The 20333-nt window shown below is 40.6% G+C and overlaps 1 protein-coding gene across 4 annotated transcripts in view; it reads left to right on the top strand.

Moving 5' to 3' along the window:
* The window catches only part of vti1a (vesicle transport through interaction with t-SNAREs 1A), a 166642-nt gene extending 146337 nt beyond the window's left edge, over window positions 1–20305 (top strand). For all 4 annotated transcript variants that reach the window (XM_022668948.2, XM_022668949.2, XM_022668946.2 and 1 more), the window contains one exon: window positions 19199–20305. Coding sequence is in view for 2 of the 4 variants with exons in the window: in XM_022668946.2 (XP_022524667.1) it covers window positions 19199–19292 (94 nt within the window). In the remaining 2 variants the exon portion in view is untranslated. The remainder of the gene's footprint in view (window positions 1–19198) is intronic.
* The last annotated feature ends 28 nt before the right edge of the window (window positions 20306–20333 follow it).

The following is a 20333-nucleotide window of genomic DNA, read 5'->3' as shown; positions in this document are numbered from 1 at the left end:
TTTTTGGAGAGCAGACGGGTAAAGACCAAAAACAATAAAAGATGCCAGATTAAAGACAAAGTTGTGTAGTATGAATCACTCTTGAAATCGTGTCTTGTGAATTTGGCATTAGGCCATTTTTTTTATTTAATGAGCAGCATGGAGAATAAAAATGTTTGTGTAAATACAACTTATATCTTATCCCTGTATTACCATTTCTACACTCATTGTCCATTTTACCAGCTCCACTTACCACTTTATAGTCCTATAATTACAGACTGTAGTTCTTCTGTTCCTCTGAGTGTGCTATATTATTCTCTTTTCACCCTGTTCTTCTTCAATGGTCAGGACCACCACAGAGCAGCTATTATTTAAGTGGTGTGTCATTTTCAGCACTGCAGTGTTGCGCTGGTACAGGAGGATCAGGCACAGCAGGGGTGCATAAAACTTTTGCATAAGTGGTTAAAATTGTAAACCTTTATCTGAGCAGTTCTTCATGAAGGCCATAGAAGACAACATGCCAGTGATGTGATGTGATGTGTGCGTACATGTTTTAATGATTTGCGCTGGAAGGGTGTATGCTGCAGTGAGATGGAGAGATAGTTTAAAGCAGAAGGCTGGGCTGGTGTTTGGTCTGGCGTGGTTCTCGGCGTTGTGGTGCTGATGGTATCATGCAGTTCACTGTGTAAAAGCTGCAGCTCTCTGTGGGCTGAAGCAGCTGATCTGCTATAAAACACTGCAGATCAACCCCCTCACCATGACCAGCAGTACTGTAGGAGAGCGTGCCCTTATTCATTCATTCATCCATTCATTTATTTATTCACTCATTTACTCTCTCCCTCTTCCCATACTGTACATTTCACATACTGTATCTTTCTGTCTTGCTTACACACTTCTGTTTGACTCCTTTTGTCTTACACTTACTGTCTTTCTTTATTTGTCTTTCTCTCCCGTTCACACACACACACACACACTTTGTCTTTCTTTAATTACTGTACTTTGCTCCTCTCTAGCATTCTTTCTTTACATACTTTGCTTTCCCTCTTTCGCTCACTCACTTTCTCTTTCTCATTCTCCTACCCACCCTGTGTTAGTAAGTCTACAGCATGCTCGGTCTCTCTCTCCCCAGTGTAAAAGGCACTTTGCATATGAGTGATGTTTAAATGCTGCATTGTTAAGTTGCGCTGCTTTAGCCCCTGTGTGACCCAGGAGCTGTGGGCTGGTTTGATCAGTGAGCAGGAGTTCTAATGCGCTCTAACAGCGTAACTTTAGCCAGCAGAAGAGGCCAGATTGAAGAGAATGGGCCCGCAGGCCTCATAGCTGTGAGGGAGTGATTAGAATGAAAGATAGTCAGTGTGGCTTTGGAAAATGATGATGCTGCACTGTAAGGGCGCTTTCGCACCCAAAGGTCCGGACCAGAGTCTAATCCAAGGTTAACGTGTTTATGTTGTATTCAGTTTTGTACTACAGTTTATGAAGGAGCTTAAAGAACTTTACTAAATCCTGTTTTTCATCATCTAGGTGGGATACATCTTCCTATACTTGACTCTTGACTTGACTTGATTGTTCTGTAGAAAGTTGCCTTTGCAGGTGCTGTGCCAAATTCTGCCTCCTGAGAAAATTTGACTTCCCTTTCCGTGCATACATGTCACACCGCAGAATGAGAGAACTTTTAGTTCTGTTCATAAATAAGTAAGTAATCTACAGTTATAGTAGATTCATGAGTTGCCTGTGCTGCTACATATGCTGTGTCTGGATGTCCGGAAGATTTCAGCACAACCTGTACTTTTCTTCTTCTTCTGTTCTTTAATGCATGATGATCCAAACCATCCAGAACAGTGCTTTCATACTGCAGTTGGAACAAATTTTAGTCCTTTGGTACAAACCATGGTCTATGCACCTTTCACATCTTCTTCACATCCTGTGGGCTGTAGTCTTCAATGAGAACTAATTAGAACCAACAAATAAGGCCAGTTGATGTTCGCCTTCTGTCAATTCACAGTCACTGGCATCTGACAGGCATGTACAGGCATGTTATGCAAATTCAGGAAAGGAAACAACTTTATTTAAACAGCTGTTGCAGTCAAGAAAACTGTACAGCTGAAACATAGGTGTAGGCGACATGGCAAAAATATATGTCACCATATTTCCTGACATTTTTATGGTGCACAAAATTAAAATATCATAATATTTTGACACACTGACAACACATTAATAGGAGAAGATTCTAAAACACAGCTATTCAAATGCTCTCCCATTGGATTTTAGATATTAAATAGGAACTCACTTTTATATTAAAATGTGCAATTGGTCAGTGTTCTGTATGAACTGCTGATATGCACAATACCATCAGAAAAATATGTTTTGTGTCACAGTAACAACATTTCTCCCAGTAAATTGGGTGGCACAGATTGCAGAGTGAACGCAGCCGGACTGTGTGCCTGAAACAGGGCTTGATGTGCGCTGTGTGCTGTTCTGTAGGGGGACGGATGCATGGAGAGGAAAGTGCCCATGTTAAGCTAAAGCATCCCCGACAGCAGGGCGTGGAGAAAAAGACAGAAAAAAGAGGGCAAAGTGGAACAACAACAGCAGCACAAACGAGGCTGAAGTGTGTGTGTTTGTTTCAGAGAGGAGGTGCTGAAAAGAGCGAGCGTCTGTGTCACAGCCCTCCAACTCTTAGACTTTCTTTCACTGTCTCTCTCCATCTTTCTCTCTCTAACTCTCTCTGAGAGAAACATAAAACACATTGAGATTCTGCTACCCTTACCCTTCTCTTCCTTCACTGTCTGAATATACACACACACTTGCGCACACACACACACGCACACTCACACACCAACTCTTTGCTGCAGCAGCAGTAAGCGGGGGAAAGAAACCCTACTGCTTGACTTTGGTATAAATTATTGATTCTCTTTCCCTTATGAATTTTCCATAGTGTCCCTCAGTCTGGGTATGATATTGTGCATGTATGGTGCTGGAGAGAGCGCTTCTATCACAGGGAGGACTTGCTTAAGGAATACGAGACCACAAACACTGCCAGTGGACGGCTCTCTCATCTCCCGTTATAGCTGCGTTTCAGAGCGGCTGCGTTCGTTTGAATATGCCTCTCATGCATGAATTACTCTGCTCTCTGTGGAGAGACTTCAGCAGAGCTCTGTTCCGCTTATTATCCACTTATTTTTTCCTCAAATATGGATTGACTTCCTCTTTGACACCGATTTGCAGTGAAGTCCCTGAGCAGCCAGGGTGCCATGTGACCTCTGACCTTCATAGTGTGCGGGGAGGGAGGGCCGATCAAGGCACCGGAAGAAGAGGTGCAACACGTCTAACGCCCACCTCTGTGTGTATCTCTCTTTTTGTCTCACTCCCACTCTCTCTGTGTTTCTCTATCAGTCATTCTAATACACACACACTCTCTCTCTCTCTCTCTCTTATTCTTTCTATCTCTTTCTTGCTTTGACCATCTCTCTGTGTCTGTCTCACTGTCACACCATCTCTTAGTTTCTCTTTTATTATCTCTTGCTATATCTCTCTAACCCTTTCATCTTTCTCCCTCTTCTTACACTTCTGACACCCATCTTTGTATCTCTTCCTGTCTCTCACTCTATCTCACTGTCTCTCTGTCTCCTGCCTTATCCCCCCTCTCTCCTCTCTCTTTTTTTTTTACTTTTTATTAAGCAACATAAACACCTCATATAGGTAATACTAATTGTCTTTCTTGCTCTTTTCCTTATTCTCTCCCTGTTTCACTTTGTCTTTACCTCTCTGTCTCTATCTCTTTCTCTCTCTCTTTCTCTCTTATGCTCCGTCTGTCTCTCTTGCTCTCTTTTGTGGAATAGATTTTCTGGAGTTTTCTCCAGCCTGACCCTGAGAGGCTTCAGGGCCTGATTAGTCAGATTCAGCGCTCAGTCTATTGATCCGAGCCTCCAGGGCAATAACCAAATGGAGCCGGAGCAACAAGTCAATAACGCGGTTATTGCAACAAACCGCCTGCGTTTCAATCACTACTGCAGCCAAGTGCAGGGAGTAATCATGAGTGAATTAGTGTCACTCAAATCCCTCTCACACCTGCACCCACCTCTACAACCGTCTGTCCATCCCTCCATCCGTCCATCCGTGCGTCCACCTACCCATCTATCTATCCATAAATCTGTCCATTCATCCCTACTTGAGTCCACCTGACATAACAGTGTGACCTGTGCTGTTTGTAACACATCTAAACATATTGAAGAGTTACCACTGCTTCCTGTAATAACTACACTAATAACACAGTACTGTACTTTTACTTTCAGTACTTAATTAGTACGTTTTTAAATAAAGAACTTTATTTAAAAAAATTAAGTTACTACTTTATTGCTACTTATGTACAAAAGTGTTTGAATATTTTATTACTTCTAGTTGAGTTTGATGCTGAAAGAACTCTAGCTTCTTTTGATAAAGCACTTTTACTTTTACTCAAATCTGGGCCTATAGGACTATATACATTTCCGCATGGAAGAGAAACTAATATTGTGTCCCGTGACTTTTGCCATATCCCATGAAAGCTAAAGAATGGGTTTTCTGTTTACAAAGAGAGTTCTTGTCAGATGCTGCTGGTCACAATCTTTACCAACTAGTGCCCTGTCCACTGTGGGTGGTTGTGCCTTATATGTCATATTCTTGGTACAATTGCACATGTAAAGCTGTAGATCAAAGAATATAAATGGAGGAATGTCCCATCCATCTGGCACCCACTACATGGCCTCTCCTAAACTCTCCTGTTAATTTTTATAACCTTACCCATATGCATGAAAGTGTTCAGCTTTATTCATAAAATTAAACCTCCCAAGTTATTCAATGGCGTAACAGTTCATGATCAGCTCATATACTGCTATACCATGACTTTTTACATGTCAGTGGTTTATAGGTCCATTTTACAGTCAGTAAATCTCAGTATCAACTGATTTATCGGCCAACCAATACATAAGTAATGCCCTTCATCCCACTATCCCTCTTTGTTCTCACTTTATCTGTCTGCTGCTCAGTCCCCCCCCCCCCCCCCAATTCCCCGTCTTTCTCCTAACTCAATCTGGAGCCGTGTTTCTGCAGTGCAGGATTCAGCAGTGGAATTGGTGTGAAGAGCAGGCTTGAAGGGTCTGCAATTTTAATGGAGTGGCATGGATTATTTAGAATGACTAAAACCTCCCTTGTAGTGTCAAGTCGAGGGATGTAGAATGACATTATCCTTTCTTTAGTTCTGCTGAGGGACTGTGTAGAGAAAAGAAAGTTTTCTGCACATTCTGGGCTGGAGAGAGTGATGTCGAAATAAAAGGAGTGGACAGGTACAATGGCTCGGCCGAGCGGAGAGCGAGAGAGACAGGTCCGCAGATGATGTACAATGACCAGAGGGCTTTTTTTATTCTTCGTTTATCATGTTCGTATTTTACATGTGGTAAACAGGCTGCGCTGTTCAGTTTATTGTCCATCATTCTGCCACCAAGTTCAAGCTCCCTGTGTGATTGACAGCTCCTAACTGCCCTCAGAACATATCGCTGGATAATTAGGACTCAATAACAGGTAAACAAGTGAGAGGATGAGAGAGAGAGAGACTCTGCCATCCTCTCAGCGCGATGGCAGAAGTCAAGGTCTCCATTTCCTCCTCTAAGTACGTCTTTTCTCTCTCGCCATTATGATGTCCTCTATTCAAACCACTGAAATTGCCTAGAGGAAAGTTCCCTCGCCCTCAACCCCCCTTTCTCTTTCTCTTTTTCCTCATTCTCCCTCTCTTTCTCTTTCCCTCTCTCTCTCTCTAACACTCTTTTTTACTTAGTCTGTCTTAGTCTCCCCACTATGTTTCACTATTTCTGTCTTTCACTCTAAATCTTTTTTAACTTACTCTCTTTCACACGCTATCTCTGTTCCCCTCTCTTTCTTTTTATTTTTCTCATTTTCTGTTTCTCAATATTTCTCTGACTCACACTCCAATATTTCTGTTCCTGTCTCTCATTCAGAATTTTTTCTCTATCACTTTTTACTTTTTTTCAATCTCTCTCTCACTCATGCAGTAATCTCGCTGTCCTCTTTACTAACCCACTTTCTCTTCTCAGTCTTAGTCTCACTTTCTTTCACTCAAATTCTCAATTTAACATTCTCTCTTACTCTTGATCTTTTTTCACTGTTTCTTTTTTCTGTCTATTTTTCACTGTCTCAGTTTTAGTTTCTCTTTCATTTACAGTCTCACTGTTTCTTTCCCTCACTCTTTTTCTTCACTCTTTCTGATTAATTTTCTCCCATACTCTCCCTCTGCGACATACTCTTACTATTTTTATCTCTTATTTTTTTGCTCTTTCTGTGTATTTTGATAATATTTATTTTACTGTTTCTCTGAAACACGATCTCTTTCACTGTCTCACTCTCACTATCTCTCTCTCTCTCTCTCTCTAGTGTTTTAACAGTGAGCTCATTAGGCAGGTTTTTATTGTTGCTCAGGTGGCAGTCTGTGTGTGTGTGTGTGTGTGTTGTGAGTTGCGGAGGACAGTCAGTGGATTTCAGATTGACACTCCTCTCTGTGACTCCGGCGCTTTACTGGGGCAAGGACGGCCAGGGCATTGTGCCCATTAAGTGGCTGTTTTTTCTTTTTTTTTGTTCCTGTTTGTAGGCTCATAGCTTGCGGAGACGCCACTGAAATGTTCCCTCTTTCTCAGAACGCTGGTGTGATTACTCGCCGTCACCTGATGCATGCAGCCCGTTCTGTTCATATATACCTTTTGCCTCCTTTGCGCTCAGTGCCACACTGTGCTGAGGGTGGCGGTTCATACCCTGCTTCTGTCTCTTTACAGTCTACAAATCTCCGGCTTCTGTAGATCTCTGCCGCAGGTCTTTTTCTTGTGGCCTATGGTTGAAAGCATTAGTCACAGTCAAATCCGCTGCAGTGTCAGGGCAAGGCCGTGACACACGGCCACGGGAAAGTCTTTTTCTGCATGTTGTATCTTATTTTCTGTTCATAAATAGCTCTTTCTGCAGACTTTAAAGCATCCAGTCTCACCAGAGATGAAGTTGTTGCTCTGGTTTCACACAGGCATGAGGGTCCTTTGGTCAGAACAGTGAAGGATTCAGATGGAATTAGAAGAAACTTTAGACAGGAGTGACCCTCTTAGGGAATTCTATTCAGAACGTTTACAGACCTTTCTGAACAGGAAAACAAATACAATTATTTAAGAAAGAGATAAAGAAACATAGACACAAACAAATAGATAATTCTTACCTCTGCTGCTCCGCTGCTCTGGAGTCTGGGATCTAACTGCTCCACTGTGCAGAGCTAGTCATGCTCCAGCTGTAACATTGCTTTGGCAAAGAGCTAACCTAAATATGATTGTATAAATGCATAGAAAGTGATTGAGTTTCCTGAAGAAAAAGCAAGTTTGACTGCAGTGTTTATTGATAAAATGTGTAACTGTTGCATGTTTAACTGTTGGAAAGCAGGTTCTTAAGTATAGGATGTTGGTTCCAAAGAATGGATAAGATGTTACTCAGGCATTTGTAAAGATATACACATTGTGAATGCTAAGGCATTGCTATATTTTAGCTATTGGTCGCTAAGTTGTTTCTAGGTCATTAATAAGTTATTGCTATGGTATAGCTTTTAGTTGCAGATGTGATGATTGGATGTTGCTAAAGTGTTGTGCGAGTGTTGCTAAAATGTTGCTTGGTGTTATTACTTTCACTATTAAACAAATCCCTAGTGATGTTTCTCTTCCATTTGATTTCACCAAACATTTAAGTGATCATCAAGTACCATCAAAGAGGATGTTTCCCCACTGTCCTTTCTCTTCTTAATAATGGAATTTACAGTTTTTAAACCGATTTTAAAAGTTTTAGCAATCTTTCCACATGGTTGTTTGAGTGAGAAGCTACTCACTGCATCAGAGTTAAATAATTTGTTGCCAGAAGAAACATAATCACTGATGTAGTGATTATTTAATGGGAGGCTCTTACCTATTTGCTTAGTTAAATCCAGATGGGGACCTGTTTTGGCCGGGCAGTGTATTAATACTGTTGCACATATTCAAATGCTGTTACATGAAATTCTAATAAGAAGAAAGACTAAAACTATGTAAAGTAATAATGTAAGTTTGTTTATTTTATTATTACGATATACTGAGTTCTTTTTTGCATTAAATATGCACATATTTTAAGTCGTGTTTTGGAAACCACTCCATTTTCCCCAGTCGTGTTTATTCATTTAAGCATTTATTAGCTTTTTCCACCAAAATACTCCCTGAAGACTTGAAATCTCCAAGTTTTCCTCTCTCTCCTTCTCTCCTCCCCTCTATATAACCAGATTGTATAACTGAAACACAACACTGAGACATCATAAACTACTGCCCCAGGTCTGGCCTACCAGTCGCAAAGCATTCAAGCTGAATTTCTCTCTCTTTCCCTCCATCTTCTCGTCCCTATGAAAGCCAGCAGCCAGCACACAGCTGATTTATGAGCTCTAATGAGATTTCAATACTGTACAAACAGAAATTTATGTGTATCATAGTTTTCTAGGCCTCTGCTTCCATGGCTGGTGTTACACCCTTTTCAGCGAGGTTGGAAATATTATCCCCAGCTGCTCCGCCCATGGAATGTGACCGTTTTTTTTTGTGTATTGTTTTGTTTTGCTTTGTTTTGGTGTGTGTGTATGTATGTGTGTGAGTGTGTGTCAGAAATCTTAGAAGTTCACCCCAATTGTGAGAAAGTAATTTATCTCACTTGTATAAACGGTGTTGTATTCTCAGTCAACCTGGAGCAATGTGCATGACACCTTTTACTCATCTCATTGGTGGATTGATGGGGTTCGATGAAATCAGCTAGTCAGGATATCTCCAACAAAAGCTAAGTTAAAGTTGTGTGTTTGCGTACCGCCTGCCCCCTTCATCACTCCCACCTGCTGTATACTCTGCAGTGTTCACTGACAAATAAAGAAAGAGAAAATCGTACAGCACCGCCTGTGTAAATCTCTTATTTCTGCATTAGCTTCAAATCCTTTTGTTATTTCCCAGAGAGCAGCTCCGCAGCGGCGGAATGAAAGCAGATCTGGGCTGGATGCAGAGCGGCTCAGCGAGTGGTTTGTTTTGTTCTGGAGTTTCTGGAGTTTTCAGCACTGACTGTAGGTAATTCCGGATTAGCACACCTATACTGCCTGCTGCTGCTGCACATTTCAGACATAACATGGACTCCAGACATAATATTTACTGTATTCTGATTGGCTGTGAAGACCGTGGCCTCTTATTGGAAGAAAGAGAGACAGAGGCCGCTAGGTCCTCAGGTGCATGTAGGATCTCTCCCTGCTTTTAACATTAAAGAGAGAGAGAGAGAGAGAGAGATAGTAACACAGAGAAAGGCTAGAAAAGTGCAAAGAAGGGGAGATACAGATGGAATTAAGGAGACAGAGGGAAAGAAACAAGAGATTCTGATGGAAAGAAGGAAGAAACAAGTGAGGGAGACTGGCAAAAGCAGAAAGAGAGAGAAAGGGAGAGAGGAAGAGTGCTCGTGTGTTGGCAGGCAGCCAGCAAGGAGAGTGATCTGTGGATATAGAAAAATAAGAGAAAAATCGGAATGCCACCCGGACATCACTCCGGGACAACACACTACAGCTGCCAGAATGTGCTGCAGGCAAAAGTTCTTGAACATTCCAGAAAGTGTTGCAAACAAGGTGCATCTCCCTCTGTTTTCACACTCAACACCTTTTCTTTCTCTACAGCCCCTCTTTCACCACCCCCCTCCCCCCCTCACCCCAACCTGACAGCCCCCTTTTCTCCCTACCTCCTTCCTCCAGTAGGGGTCTAAATCCCAGTCTAGCCTGCTAGTCAGATTGTTAGCTGCATAATAAAAAATACATGAGTGTGTAGAGCAGTGATCTTGGTCCTGGGAGTGTGTGTGTGTGTGTGTGTGTGCATGTTTGTATTTGTGTGTGCATGTTTGTTTGTGTGATTGTGTGTGTGTGCGCACATGCACAGGAATGAGGTTCGTAAAGAGAGCTGGCCAACATATAGGCTACAGCACTTCTGCAAAATATCATTTGATTCTCATTTCCTTTCACACCTACAACACAGCAACACTATACACTGAGTGTTGCCAGCTTATTAATAATGCTAACAATGCAGTAAACAGTGCTAATCAGGAGTGGGCCGTGTGACAGTATACTACAGTTAAAATGATCTTTTATCACCCTAAGCATTTCTAAGTATGTATTTTATATTTGCAGTAATAAATAACACTGATATAAACGTCACATATTATATAAATGTACAAATGTGTGTATAAATGTACATACATACAAAGCTATTAAAACTGTAGTTAGAAATGATATTTTATTGCTACAATTATCAACTCCCCATCTCTCCCCAGAAGTTTTAGATGGATCTCCTTTATTGCAGAGAACACAGTTTCTGTGCTCCACAGATCAGATCAGATGCTTGGCGTTGAAGTTCACCTGGCGTCATATTCCTCTGTTCCTAATCTATTAGTATTACATCTCCACGTCTGCATTTCCATGCCTGTGTCAAAAATGGGTGTAACCTAAAGTAAAAAGGATTTCATTTGATAGGGTGTCCACAAACATTTAAACATAATTTTAAAATAAAAGCATAATAATATTTTTATATTAATAAGTATTAGAAGTGATTCAGTAGCTACTGTGGAATTTTTGTGCAAATTTTGTACTTAAAAGAGTGAGGAGTTAAATGCGTATTGTAGGTGTCTGTGTGTGTGTATATCTGTGTGTCTGTGTGTGTGCGTGTGTGTGTGTCTATTTGGTTGGCTTTAGCTTTCTTTCAGTCAGCTCCAGAATGCTACAGTTATGATAAGAGTTATATAATGGTGTGTAAGGCCAGCTCTGCTGCCCCATAATCACACTAATAAACCCTATTTAACTGTTATACACTTCAACCCTTTAAAACACAGCCATGGAAAACGCTGGAAAGAGAATGTGTGTATATATGTGTGTGTGTGTGTGTGTGTGTATGCTAAAGTATGCTCTGAAGGGCATAAGCACTGTTTCTCTTTTGGGAATTACATGGTGTCAAGTGCTTTCAAGTAAATAACATGCAATTAAAGGGCACTTTTTTTAAACATTACCCCTGGTGGCCTGTGTGTGTGTGTGTGTTCGTTACTATTTAGGAAAAACCATTGGAAGCTTGAAATACATACAGACTGTATGTATGTGTGTGTGTGAATGTGGGGCTGTCAATAATCTTGGTGGGCGGACCAGATGAAGTCCCTCAGACACACACGACTTTGTCTAATCCACCAATCATCTGTTTGCATGTTAGCCTAGCATGTTAGCCTAGCTCACTATCTCACCAATAACTTGTGTATCTTTCACAGTACATTAGGAGTAGTGCTGCAGAGCTAAGCAATAAAACACTCAGATGTTAAACGTGAACATTTTCCTATGTATTTATATATGTTAATTTTTTTCTTCTTTACTTTTGTGCTTTTTATAAGGAGCTCACAAGCTCAGTGCGGGGGGATGTTTGTGGAGCGTCAGCGGCCCTATAAGGCCCTATAAAGGCTGCTTTGGCATGGCTGTGTGTAGAGAGTGGTTCAGAGAGCCTGATAAAACATTTATCTTTGTTAGTTTCTGATCACACACTCAAACGCAGGGCCAGTTCCGGCCCCCCCTCAACTTTTTTACTGCACACACAGAGCATGATGTCCATCATTCAAACCATTAGTGAACACATTGATCGTGCCGACACTAGCCTCTCTCTCTCTCTAACTCTCTCTCTCTAACTCCGTCTCTCGCCTGCCTTCCCCCTCTTCCCTTCTCTCGCCTTTGCTCCAGAGCTGTGGAGTCCCTGGCTTGAGGAAAATACAGAGCGGGTCAGACAGCGATTGATTTTTGTTTTATTGGCCTAAGCCAAACAAAAAATGGCAGTATGTGTTCATGGCCCTTTTCAGAGTAGTAGATGTATGTGTCTCTGAGCGATATATATATATATATATATATATATATATATATATATATATATATATATATATATATATGTGTGTGTCTGTGTGTATAAGTATGTGTGTATGTCAGAGCAGTGGGTATATAGTTTGTGCCCAGTAGACGGGGTGCAGGGGGTTATTGGTGAATGAATGGCTGGTGTTGGCTTGTGGGAACCGACCCCACCCCCCACTCTGTGTAGGTGTATCACTGTCCTCATTAGAGCTGCTAATAAGGAGAACTGAGAGAGAGAGGGAGAGAGAGAGAGAGGTGGAAAGAGAGAAAAACAGTGGCAGAGAAAAGGAGGAAAAAAGATTTTAAATTTTAATAACACGAGTACGATTTTGTAAATCTTTCCTGACAGAAAAGTCCTCATTATTTTCATCTGTCTCCAAGGAAGCTCTCCTCCACCTCCTCCCCTGATAAACGGACTTTTCCTGCTTTCTCTCTCTCTCTCTCTGTATATACATATATATACACAGAAATATATATATATATATATATATATATATATATATTTCTCCACCCCTCTCCCTCTCTTTCTCTCTGTCTTTCTCCACCCCTCTCTCTCTCTCTCTCTCTCTCTCTCTCTCTCTCTCTCTCTCTCTCTCTCTGTCTCTCTGCTCTTTGAGGTTAGGGCAATGTTCTTAACCCATTGACTCAGTATAATTTTGGCTCCTGCTTTTGGAAGGAGTTATTTTGGTGAGAGCAGCACTGACACACTTGTCTGCCATTGCGGTTCACTGTGCCCGGCTCCGTGTAGGACGTGTAACGTACCTTCTCATGCTGGTGAAAGTATGTGTGTGTGCAAGTGTATGCTCGTGTGTGTGTGTGTGTGTGTGTGTACGTACTTGTGTGTGTGTGTGTGTGTGTGTAAGGCTCCCCCTGAGCTGTGAGCTGTGACAGCACGAGCAGTTCCCCCCCTCCAACCCTCTGTCATGTGTCAGACGGAGAGGATGGATGCGGTTTGATGGCTTCTGCCTCTGCTCTGTTCTTTTCTGGCCATGGCTCAGCACAGGATCCAGCCTCCATCACACCCCAGACACCACCAGGCCCGTCCATCTCACCATCCCACCGTCCCACCATCCCGACATCTCACAATCCTGTTCACGTTCCAAAACAGGCAGGAGATTTTGGGAAGGAGCTTTTGAAACAGTAACAAAATGATTCAGTTATTCATGACAATTTTAGCAGTAAATCAGATCAATTGCACTTCTTTAGAAGATAATGCAGAGGATCAGGAGAACAAGTTCTCACTTTGAACAAATCAGTTTGATTACAGTTTTACTTCATCTTAAACTATTGATTACCCTTCCTTAGTTTAAATTTTACTTAGTCGTACATGGTACAACATCTGTTGCATTGCAGAACATTTTGCAAAACTGTAGAGGGATTCACTAATCATGTTTTTAACTAATTATGACTACTGTTTTTTAGGTAATGATTCAATTCATCCTGAATTTTCTGAATTTGTTTAAAATCAATTTGTTTACAGTTCTGTGCGAAACAATTTATGTTATCATTACATTTTGTAACAAATCGATGAAATTCAGGAATGAAATAAAAATGCTATTTAGAAAACAATTTACATCATTAAATACAAATTTTTACAATTAGTTTTTATTGTGCTCATTCTCAGTGCACAGTTCCCAGTTTAAGCGCCATGCTCAGACAGTTAAAATTGGTCCCCAGCTTTTTTCCACCCCTTAGACTCAGCACTTGGTCCCTACAGAGCTGTGTGTTGAGCTCCCTCCATTAAACCCTCTAGACTCATGACTGCACTTCCACCCATTCTAAAAACACTATCAGTGAGCGCGCAGTCGACACAGTGGTGTCTGATGGGATGAAGTCCTTAGACTGGCAGTCTGGTGTTCGGAGAATAACCTCGCTCTTACTACCTCTAAGACCAAAGAACTCATTATAGACTGTGAAGGGAGGGAAATCGAATCTAGATCCTGTCTGTGTTAACAGGAACTGCATGCTAGAGGTTCCTTGGTGTGCACATGAGAACCACTCCTGGACCAGCAGCACCTTTGTGTTGGCCTGAGGCCTGAGGAAAACCTCGGAAAGAGCAGCCTGGCTGAGAAAGTGCTGATGTCCTGCTGATGTGCTGTTGATCCATCAAGAGTGTGCTGAGCTGCTGCATATACATCTCTGCATGGTTCTGTAAGCTGCTTCCAGAGGGTCATTTCCACAGCCTAAAAAAATTGGCTGCACCAATTCCTTTTCTTCAGGACATTTCAGGACAGCTCGAACAACCTCAACTCATAATAAAAGACTTCAAGTCCTGTCCTGGTTGAGCTGGGCGATATGGTAAAAAATATTATCTAACGATATTTAAAGATATTTTTGTGATGCACAATAGTTATCACAACCATTTCTTTACTGTACACCATCCAATTAAACTGAAATAATGATCTCTTTCTGTAATAAAATCTACAGTTGGGTCACTGTTCTTTATTCCTTTTTGATTTGATAAGAAAATGTGCATCAAGATACAATGAAATATCATCATATTTCCCAGCTCCACACTCTGGACATTGTTTGTTTGACCTGGTGCCTTTTTTTCACTCAGCTCTGCCCAACCTTGACCACTGTGTGTTTTTTATAGACTTGTCTTGACTTGAATGTGCAGTATTCTCACTGTGCAAAAGTGTATTTTAAATACTTACCTATACTTTCTTATGTTTTATTTTATTAGTTTAACGACTTTTGTGCATTTTCTTGCACTGTTAATCAAGGACATCTATCTAATTACTCTGTACTTTAAGATTTTTCAAAAAAGGCATTCAACTTAACTTCACATCTATAGAAGCTCTATAGTGATAGATATGAAAGCGGCTGACACTGGGTCAAAATGCATCTGAAACCAAAGTGCTGTTCTACTATTCTTAAATAGATGAGTTCACTGAGTGAGAGAGCGAGAGAGAGCGAGAGCGAGAGAGAGAGAGAGCGAGAGAGAGGCACTGTGTGGTGGCTGCTGGGGTCGGCGCTGTGGAGGCTGGGAGAGGTTTAACAGTTAAAGAGAGGAAAATGTGGAGAGAGTGAGTGATGAGTGGCCCCCCGAGCGCCTGGGGCCTCTCCTCCCTCTCCTCAGCGCCCTGTCACACAAACCCCACCAAAACCAGATTCATCTACATTACTACTGGCAGCCCCTACAGCTCTGCTGCCCAGTCTCTACTAGCACTCAGGCACATGTACGGAGGGAGCGCCCACACATCAATGCGCATCTCATTAACTCCTGTGAGACCTGTAAGGTTTAAGTCTGTGTACATTCATTACTGTTCAAAAGCGTGAACTCACCTGATATAAAGTGTCATTTTATCTACGATAATATTAAAATGTGATTTTCTTTCTCATTTTTGTAGAAATTTATTTCATGCAAAAATAATAAAGGGCAGTGTGCGTTTGTTTAACATTTATTTAAAGTATTTTTATTATACTTTTTTTTTTTACTTTTAGTATGCACTGAATGTTTTTATTTTTTGTCTGGTCAGCTAATTTTTTTCATTCTGCCTGAAAAGGTCTGGAAAATTGACTCTGACCTATAGAATATATTTCTGCTGACACTGGACACAATTAATATAAGATTTCTGTTTTAACACTATATTCAGTAAAATATATTGTTAAGTGGCATTTGTGAATTTAACTGTATTGTAGTGGCTAACAAATGTTTACCAAAGTAATCCTTTTTTTGAGCTCTTTTGACTGATGGTTCTTGGTGTAGTGCCATCTGAAGGCTTGTAGATTATGGCTGTTTTGTTTGAAATCACTTTATTATTTACTAAATCCTACATTTATAGGACTCACATGCACAAATGGATATACAGTATGTAAAGAAATGAAATTAAGTTGACCAGACAAGACATTTAATGACATAAAAGTTTAATTTTGCATTTTCTATACTATCTGAACCTTTATTGATTTGGGGTTGTATATAGTTTATATTCTTCTTATTTATCCATGTGTACATTCCTGTAGTGGTACTAATAATAGGCAGTATGTGTTAATGCAATATTTATTTTATGTAAGTACTGTTTCATTCATATCTGGGCAGAGGTTGACATGTATAATGTCAACCGTGATTTCCATGACCTTTGTGTCTTTCACTCTGCCTCCCCTGCTGATGTACACACTCAGTATTATCTGTAGTTAATGTACTGTAAACCCATACTCTACTGCTTTATCTCTACCTCAGCTCCATCATCAGGCAGTAGCCCTCTTAACCCCGTATACGCCTTGGCCTCTTCTGGGCGAGCGTGTGTGTGTGTGTGTGTGTGTGTGTGTGTGTGTGTGTGTGTGTAAATAATGAATGTTTGTTAAAGAGACATGGGGGGATCTGGCTTTGCTAAACAAGTTCTGATTAATGTCCTCTGCTGTGTACAAGCCTGGAATTATACATCCCTGGCAACCAGTCAGAGCAGGCTTTAAGTCTGCACAGTTCAAAGCCTAAAGCAAATACATGCTTGCTAGCTTTAGTGTGTTGTAGTCATAACCCTCTCACACACTCTTATGTGTTATAACCCGCTAGTAAACACTCCAGTGGTTGTTACAGTTTGTAAAGGGTCATAAAGTCAGAAAGCAGTAGGCTTGGTTTGACTGTAATCTGATTGGTTATGTGGTCAGAGAATTAGATTGTGTTTGAGCACAAGTGCTGGGCTGTTCAGTAGTACAGCAAATGCAGATGAGTACAGCTTTATTATTCTGAAATCAAGCCTATGTGTGTCAGTTGGGGTAAATAATCGAACATGGCTCATATATTGATATATTGCTCATCAGATAAAGTTAGCTGATATTAAGAACACCTTAACATCAATGTTGACTGTACAATAAAGTTCATTTACAAGAATTTAAATACTTTTCTGTTCTGAGTATCATCTTTTACACTCTTATCCACCAGTGATCTGTTTAATATAGCAATACAGTCTAAACTAGTGTACCTGAATGCAAGAATTCTCTTATTGTGGCCTCTAAGTTGATGAGATTTTAGCCTGTTAGCTTTTAGCCTTGCTCCTATTCACTTCTCTGGGTATGTACTTTCCCTTTTAATATTTGTTTGGCATAATCAATTCTACCAAAAAAACGCTTTTCATGATCATTACAACCCATTTCACTGTGGGTAGTATTGCCTTCTGTTTCGTATTTCTAGTACACACAACTTCAGAAATGGAACATGCCCTCTATCTGGTGCCCGCTTTCAGACCTCAGTCCATCTCTTATAATTCATGTCACCTTGCCATGAGCGCAGTGTCCAGTGTTCAACCTCACTCACAAAAGATGTGGGTGTTCTTAAGCTGTTCCTAGTGGTAACATTTTATCATCAGTTTCTGTAAAGGAGAAATTTAGTTTGATTTTAATAGCTTGTCATTTCCATGTAATAAACTATTACTATTATTATCAGTATTATGCTAGTACATTTACAGTTTAAGATTTAATATGCTCTAAGAATAATACGTAAGATATTGCCATTTTTTATAACAAACTATACTAAAAAAAACTAGTAAAACAAAAAAAAACAGCTATAAACAGAAACGTTTAATTTGTCCCTCTGACGCAATTTTAAGGCTGTGTGTAAAAGCACACAGTACCAGTGTGGAAATGTTGAAATTAGTCAGGCAGAAATAGAGAGGGCCTGTTGTGTAGTCTTCGGACAAAGGCATTGTGGGTGCTAGTCCTAAAAGCAGTTGCAGAAATGCAGTAGAGGGTGTGTTAGTGTGTGTGTGTGTGTGTGTGTGTGTGTGTGTGTGTGTGTGTGTGTGTGTGTGTGTCTGTATGGGGCAGGACGGGGTGCTGCTCGGCTGCAGCGGTGATGAATGGGGAGGGTGTGGGTTATTCATCTCCTGCTTGGTGCAGTGGACACTGGCCCTGCTCTCTCCACATGTCAGCACATGGGATAATTCTGTCATTTATCAGGAGTGACGGGGGCACGAGCCGCCACTAGAGACCCACCCAGGGGTCCCACCCATTTGTCTTCACCTTTTTCTCCCACACACCACTTTTTTTTCATTGTATCTATCCTTTTTAAAGTAGAGCTAGGTGACAGCAGGAAATCTGAAATGAGGTTTTATGGAGATTCCTATCAGTAATTCACTGTGCTGTATTAGCTTTTTCCATTTAATGCTAAATGTGTGTAGATGTGTGTGAGGTGATGTGTGTGTGTGTGCATGTTTTTATGATTTACAGGACCATAGTGTATCTTCAGGGGGAACTTTCTAGAGTTGGTGAAAGTTACCAGGCCATAAGGAACCATATTTGGAGTGAGAGTATTTTTATTGAAAGCAATATATATATATATTTTTTTATTCTTGTTTTAGTTAAAGGGAAAAAACATTGATTTTTAAAAAATTCTGCAACATTAAATGAATGATCAATGTTCAGGTGTAATAAATTTGTCACTTTGCAATTTAACTGAGCTTTACAAAGATTAGTGAATGAATGAATTGTTGTGAAGAGCTTTCAGTATGGTACTGTAATAAAATATCACCATTGCTGAAATTAATTTTCTTCCAGATATTTCACGTCAATTGTGAGTGCCACAATTTTTGGGTTCAAAAACTGGCTACTTTCCAGCTGAATGATATGAGCTTTATAGGGCTAGTATAGTGATGTTAGCTGAGCTAGTTTAGCCTTACCATAGCAGTTTACATAGCAGTTTACATAGCAGTTTACATAGCAGTTTACATAGCAGTTTACATAGCAGTTTAAGACTGACTGTCTTTCTCTGTGGTCTCGATACAACTTAAATTTAAAGTAATACTGGCATATTATATGCTTGATGAGAAATCAAACATTATTCGAGTCATAAAATATCTACATACGAATGTTTTTTTATCTGTAATAAAAATAAAATGTTGTTAAGCTTTTCTACAAGAAACTTTTTCACACCAAATCGGTCTGTGTGAATCTCAATAACTGAATTATGACATTTATGACACTCCCCTTCAGGCATGAGCAAAGATACAGTATAGAGATTTATTTTAGGGTTTAGGGATTCCCAGACTCTTCATACACAAATACAACATAATATATTCCCACACAGCAGAAAGCTGCCAAATTAAAGGCTGGTTTATCCCAGTAAATACAGTAAGTTAAATAGCTGTGGTCTTAGTATACAGAGATCATATGGTTTGTCATAATTATAGTATGAATTTTGCTGGTCACATTGCGTGTCAGCAGTGAAGATGTTTAATTGAAGTGTCGGCTTGTTTCCATTAACTCTCTTCTCTCTCTCTCTTTCCCTTTTTCTCTCTGTGTTTGCAGGATCATTCAGAATCGCATCCTGGTCTTCATCCTGGGCGCCATCATCCTCCTCACCATCGTCCTGGCCATCTATTTCAATCTGCGAGGGCACTGATCTCCACTGACTGGTCCTGTGTGTGTGCGTGTGTGTGTGTGTGTGTGTGTGTGAGCGTGTGATTAATAGCGACAAAAGCGGGCTGGAGTAATTAGAACAAATTGTTCACATGAATCATTCCTGGTGGGCAGTGACAGATGATCTCCTCTGCTCTTTCTCTCGCTCTTCCAGAGCAGAGCTACAACTGGCTCTTCTATCTCTACATCCTATTTATGTTTTACGTTTATATTACTAGGACTGTACTCTTCCATCCTTTTAGCATGGCATCTCCATTTTGACTCCCTATAGACTGGCCATGTGTGGACATCTGGACCTAGGTGGACCAATAACAGCAGGAGATTGGAAATCTTGATTGGGACGGGTGGGGGAAGGGCTTTCTTTACTACGACCTGCTGTATTATTTTATTAATATTATTTTTTAACTTTTTGTCCCGATAATGTTTAAATTCCAACTATATGTATGTATGTATGTATGTGCACAAGCATGTGTGTGTGTGTGTGTGTATTTCTGTATACATATACATAGTCCCAGCATAGTGTCCTTACTCTCTCCCGGGTGTGTGGCGTGTGCAGAAAGGGCCTTACAGTCAGGCCCCCAGTGCAGCAGCACTTAGCACACAGTGCAGAATCACACACTACACACGGCCCAAAGGTCAATGCCTTTAGCAGCAGACACACACACGCCTCTCTCAGTGGAGCTTCATCCAGGATTAGTAGCTTCTCACGCTGTTCTTCTAAGGTCAATAAAAGGCCTTGCGTGTGTTCTGGCAAACCAGCAGGACCACTCCCGAATCCTATGGCCGCTCATAGCTTTACTAATGATGTTTGGCATAATCATTCGTTGGCGCACACACCGAGTACTAATGAGGACTCTTATCTGTATTTATTTCATGTTGATGGTTATTTGTTATCTGTATTGATGTGTTTTCCCCTCTTTCAGTGGATTTGAAACTGATTTTAGTGAAATGTAAAGGCTATTGTTTTTCTCTGACATAAAGATTCTAAACATTAAATCCTTGCGGGTTTTATTTCTTTTCTTTT

This window comes from Astyanax mexicanus, chromosome 15 (genome assembly GCF_023375975.1).
Source record: "Astyanax mexicanus isolate ESR-SI-001 chromosome 15, AstMex3_surface, whole genome shotgun sequence".
NCBI lineage: Eukaryota > Metazoa > Chordata > Actinopteri > Characiformes > Acestrorhamphidae > Astyanax > Astyanax mexicanus.
Note: the sequence above shows the minus strand (reverse complement) of the source record. Positions and strands in the feature narration are given on the sequence as shown.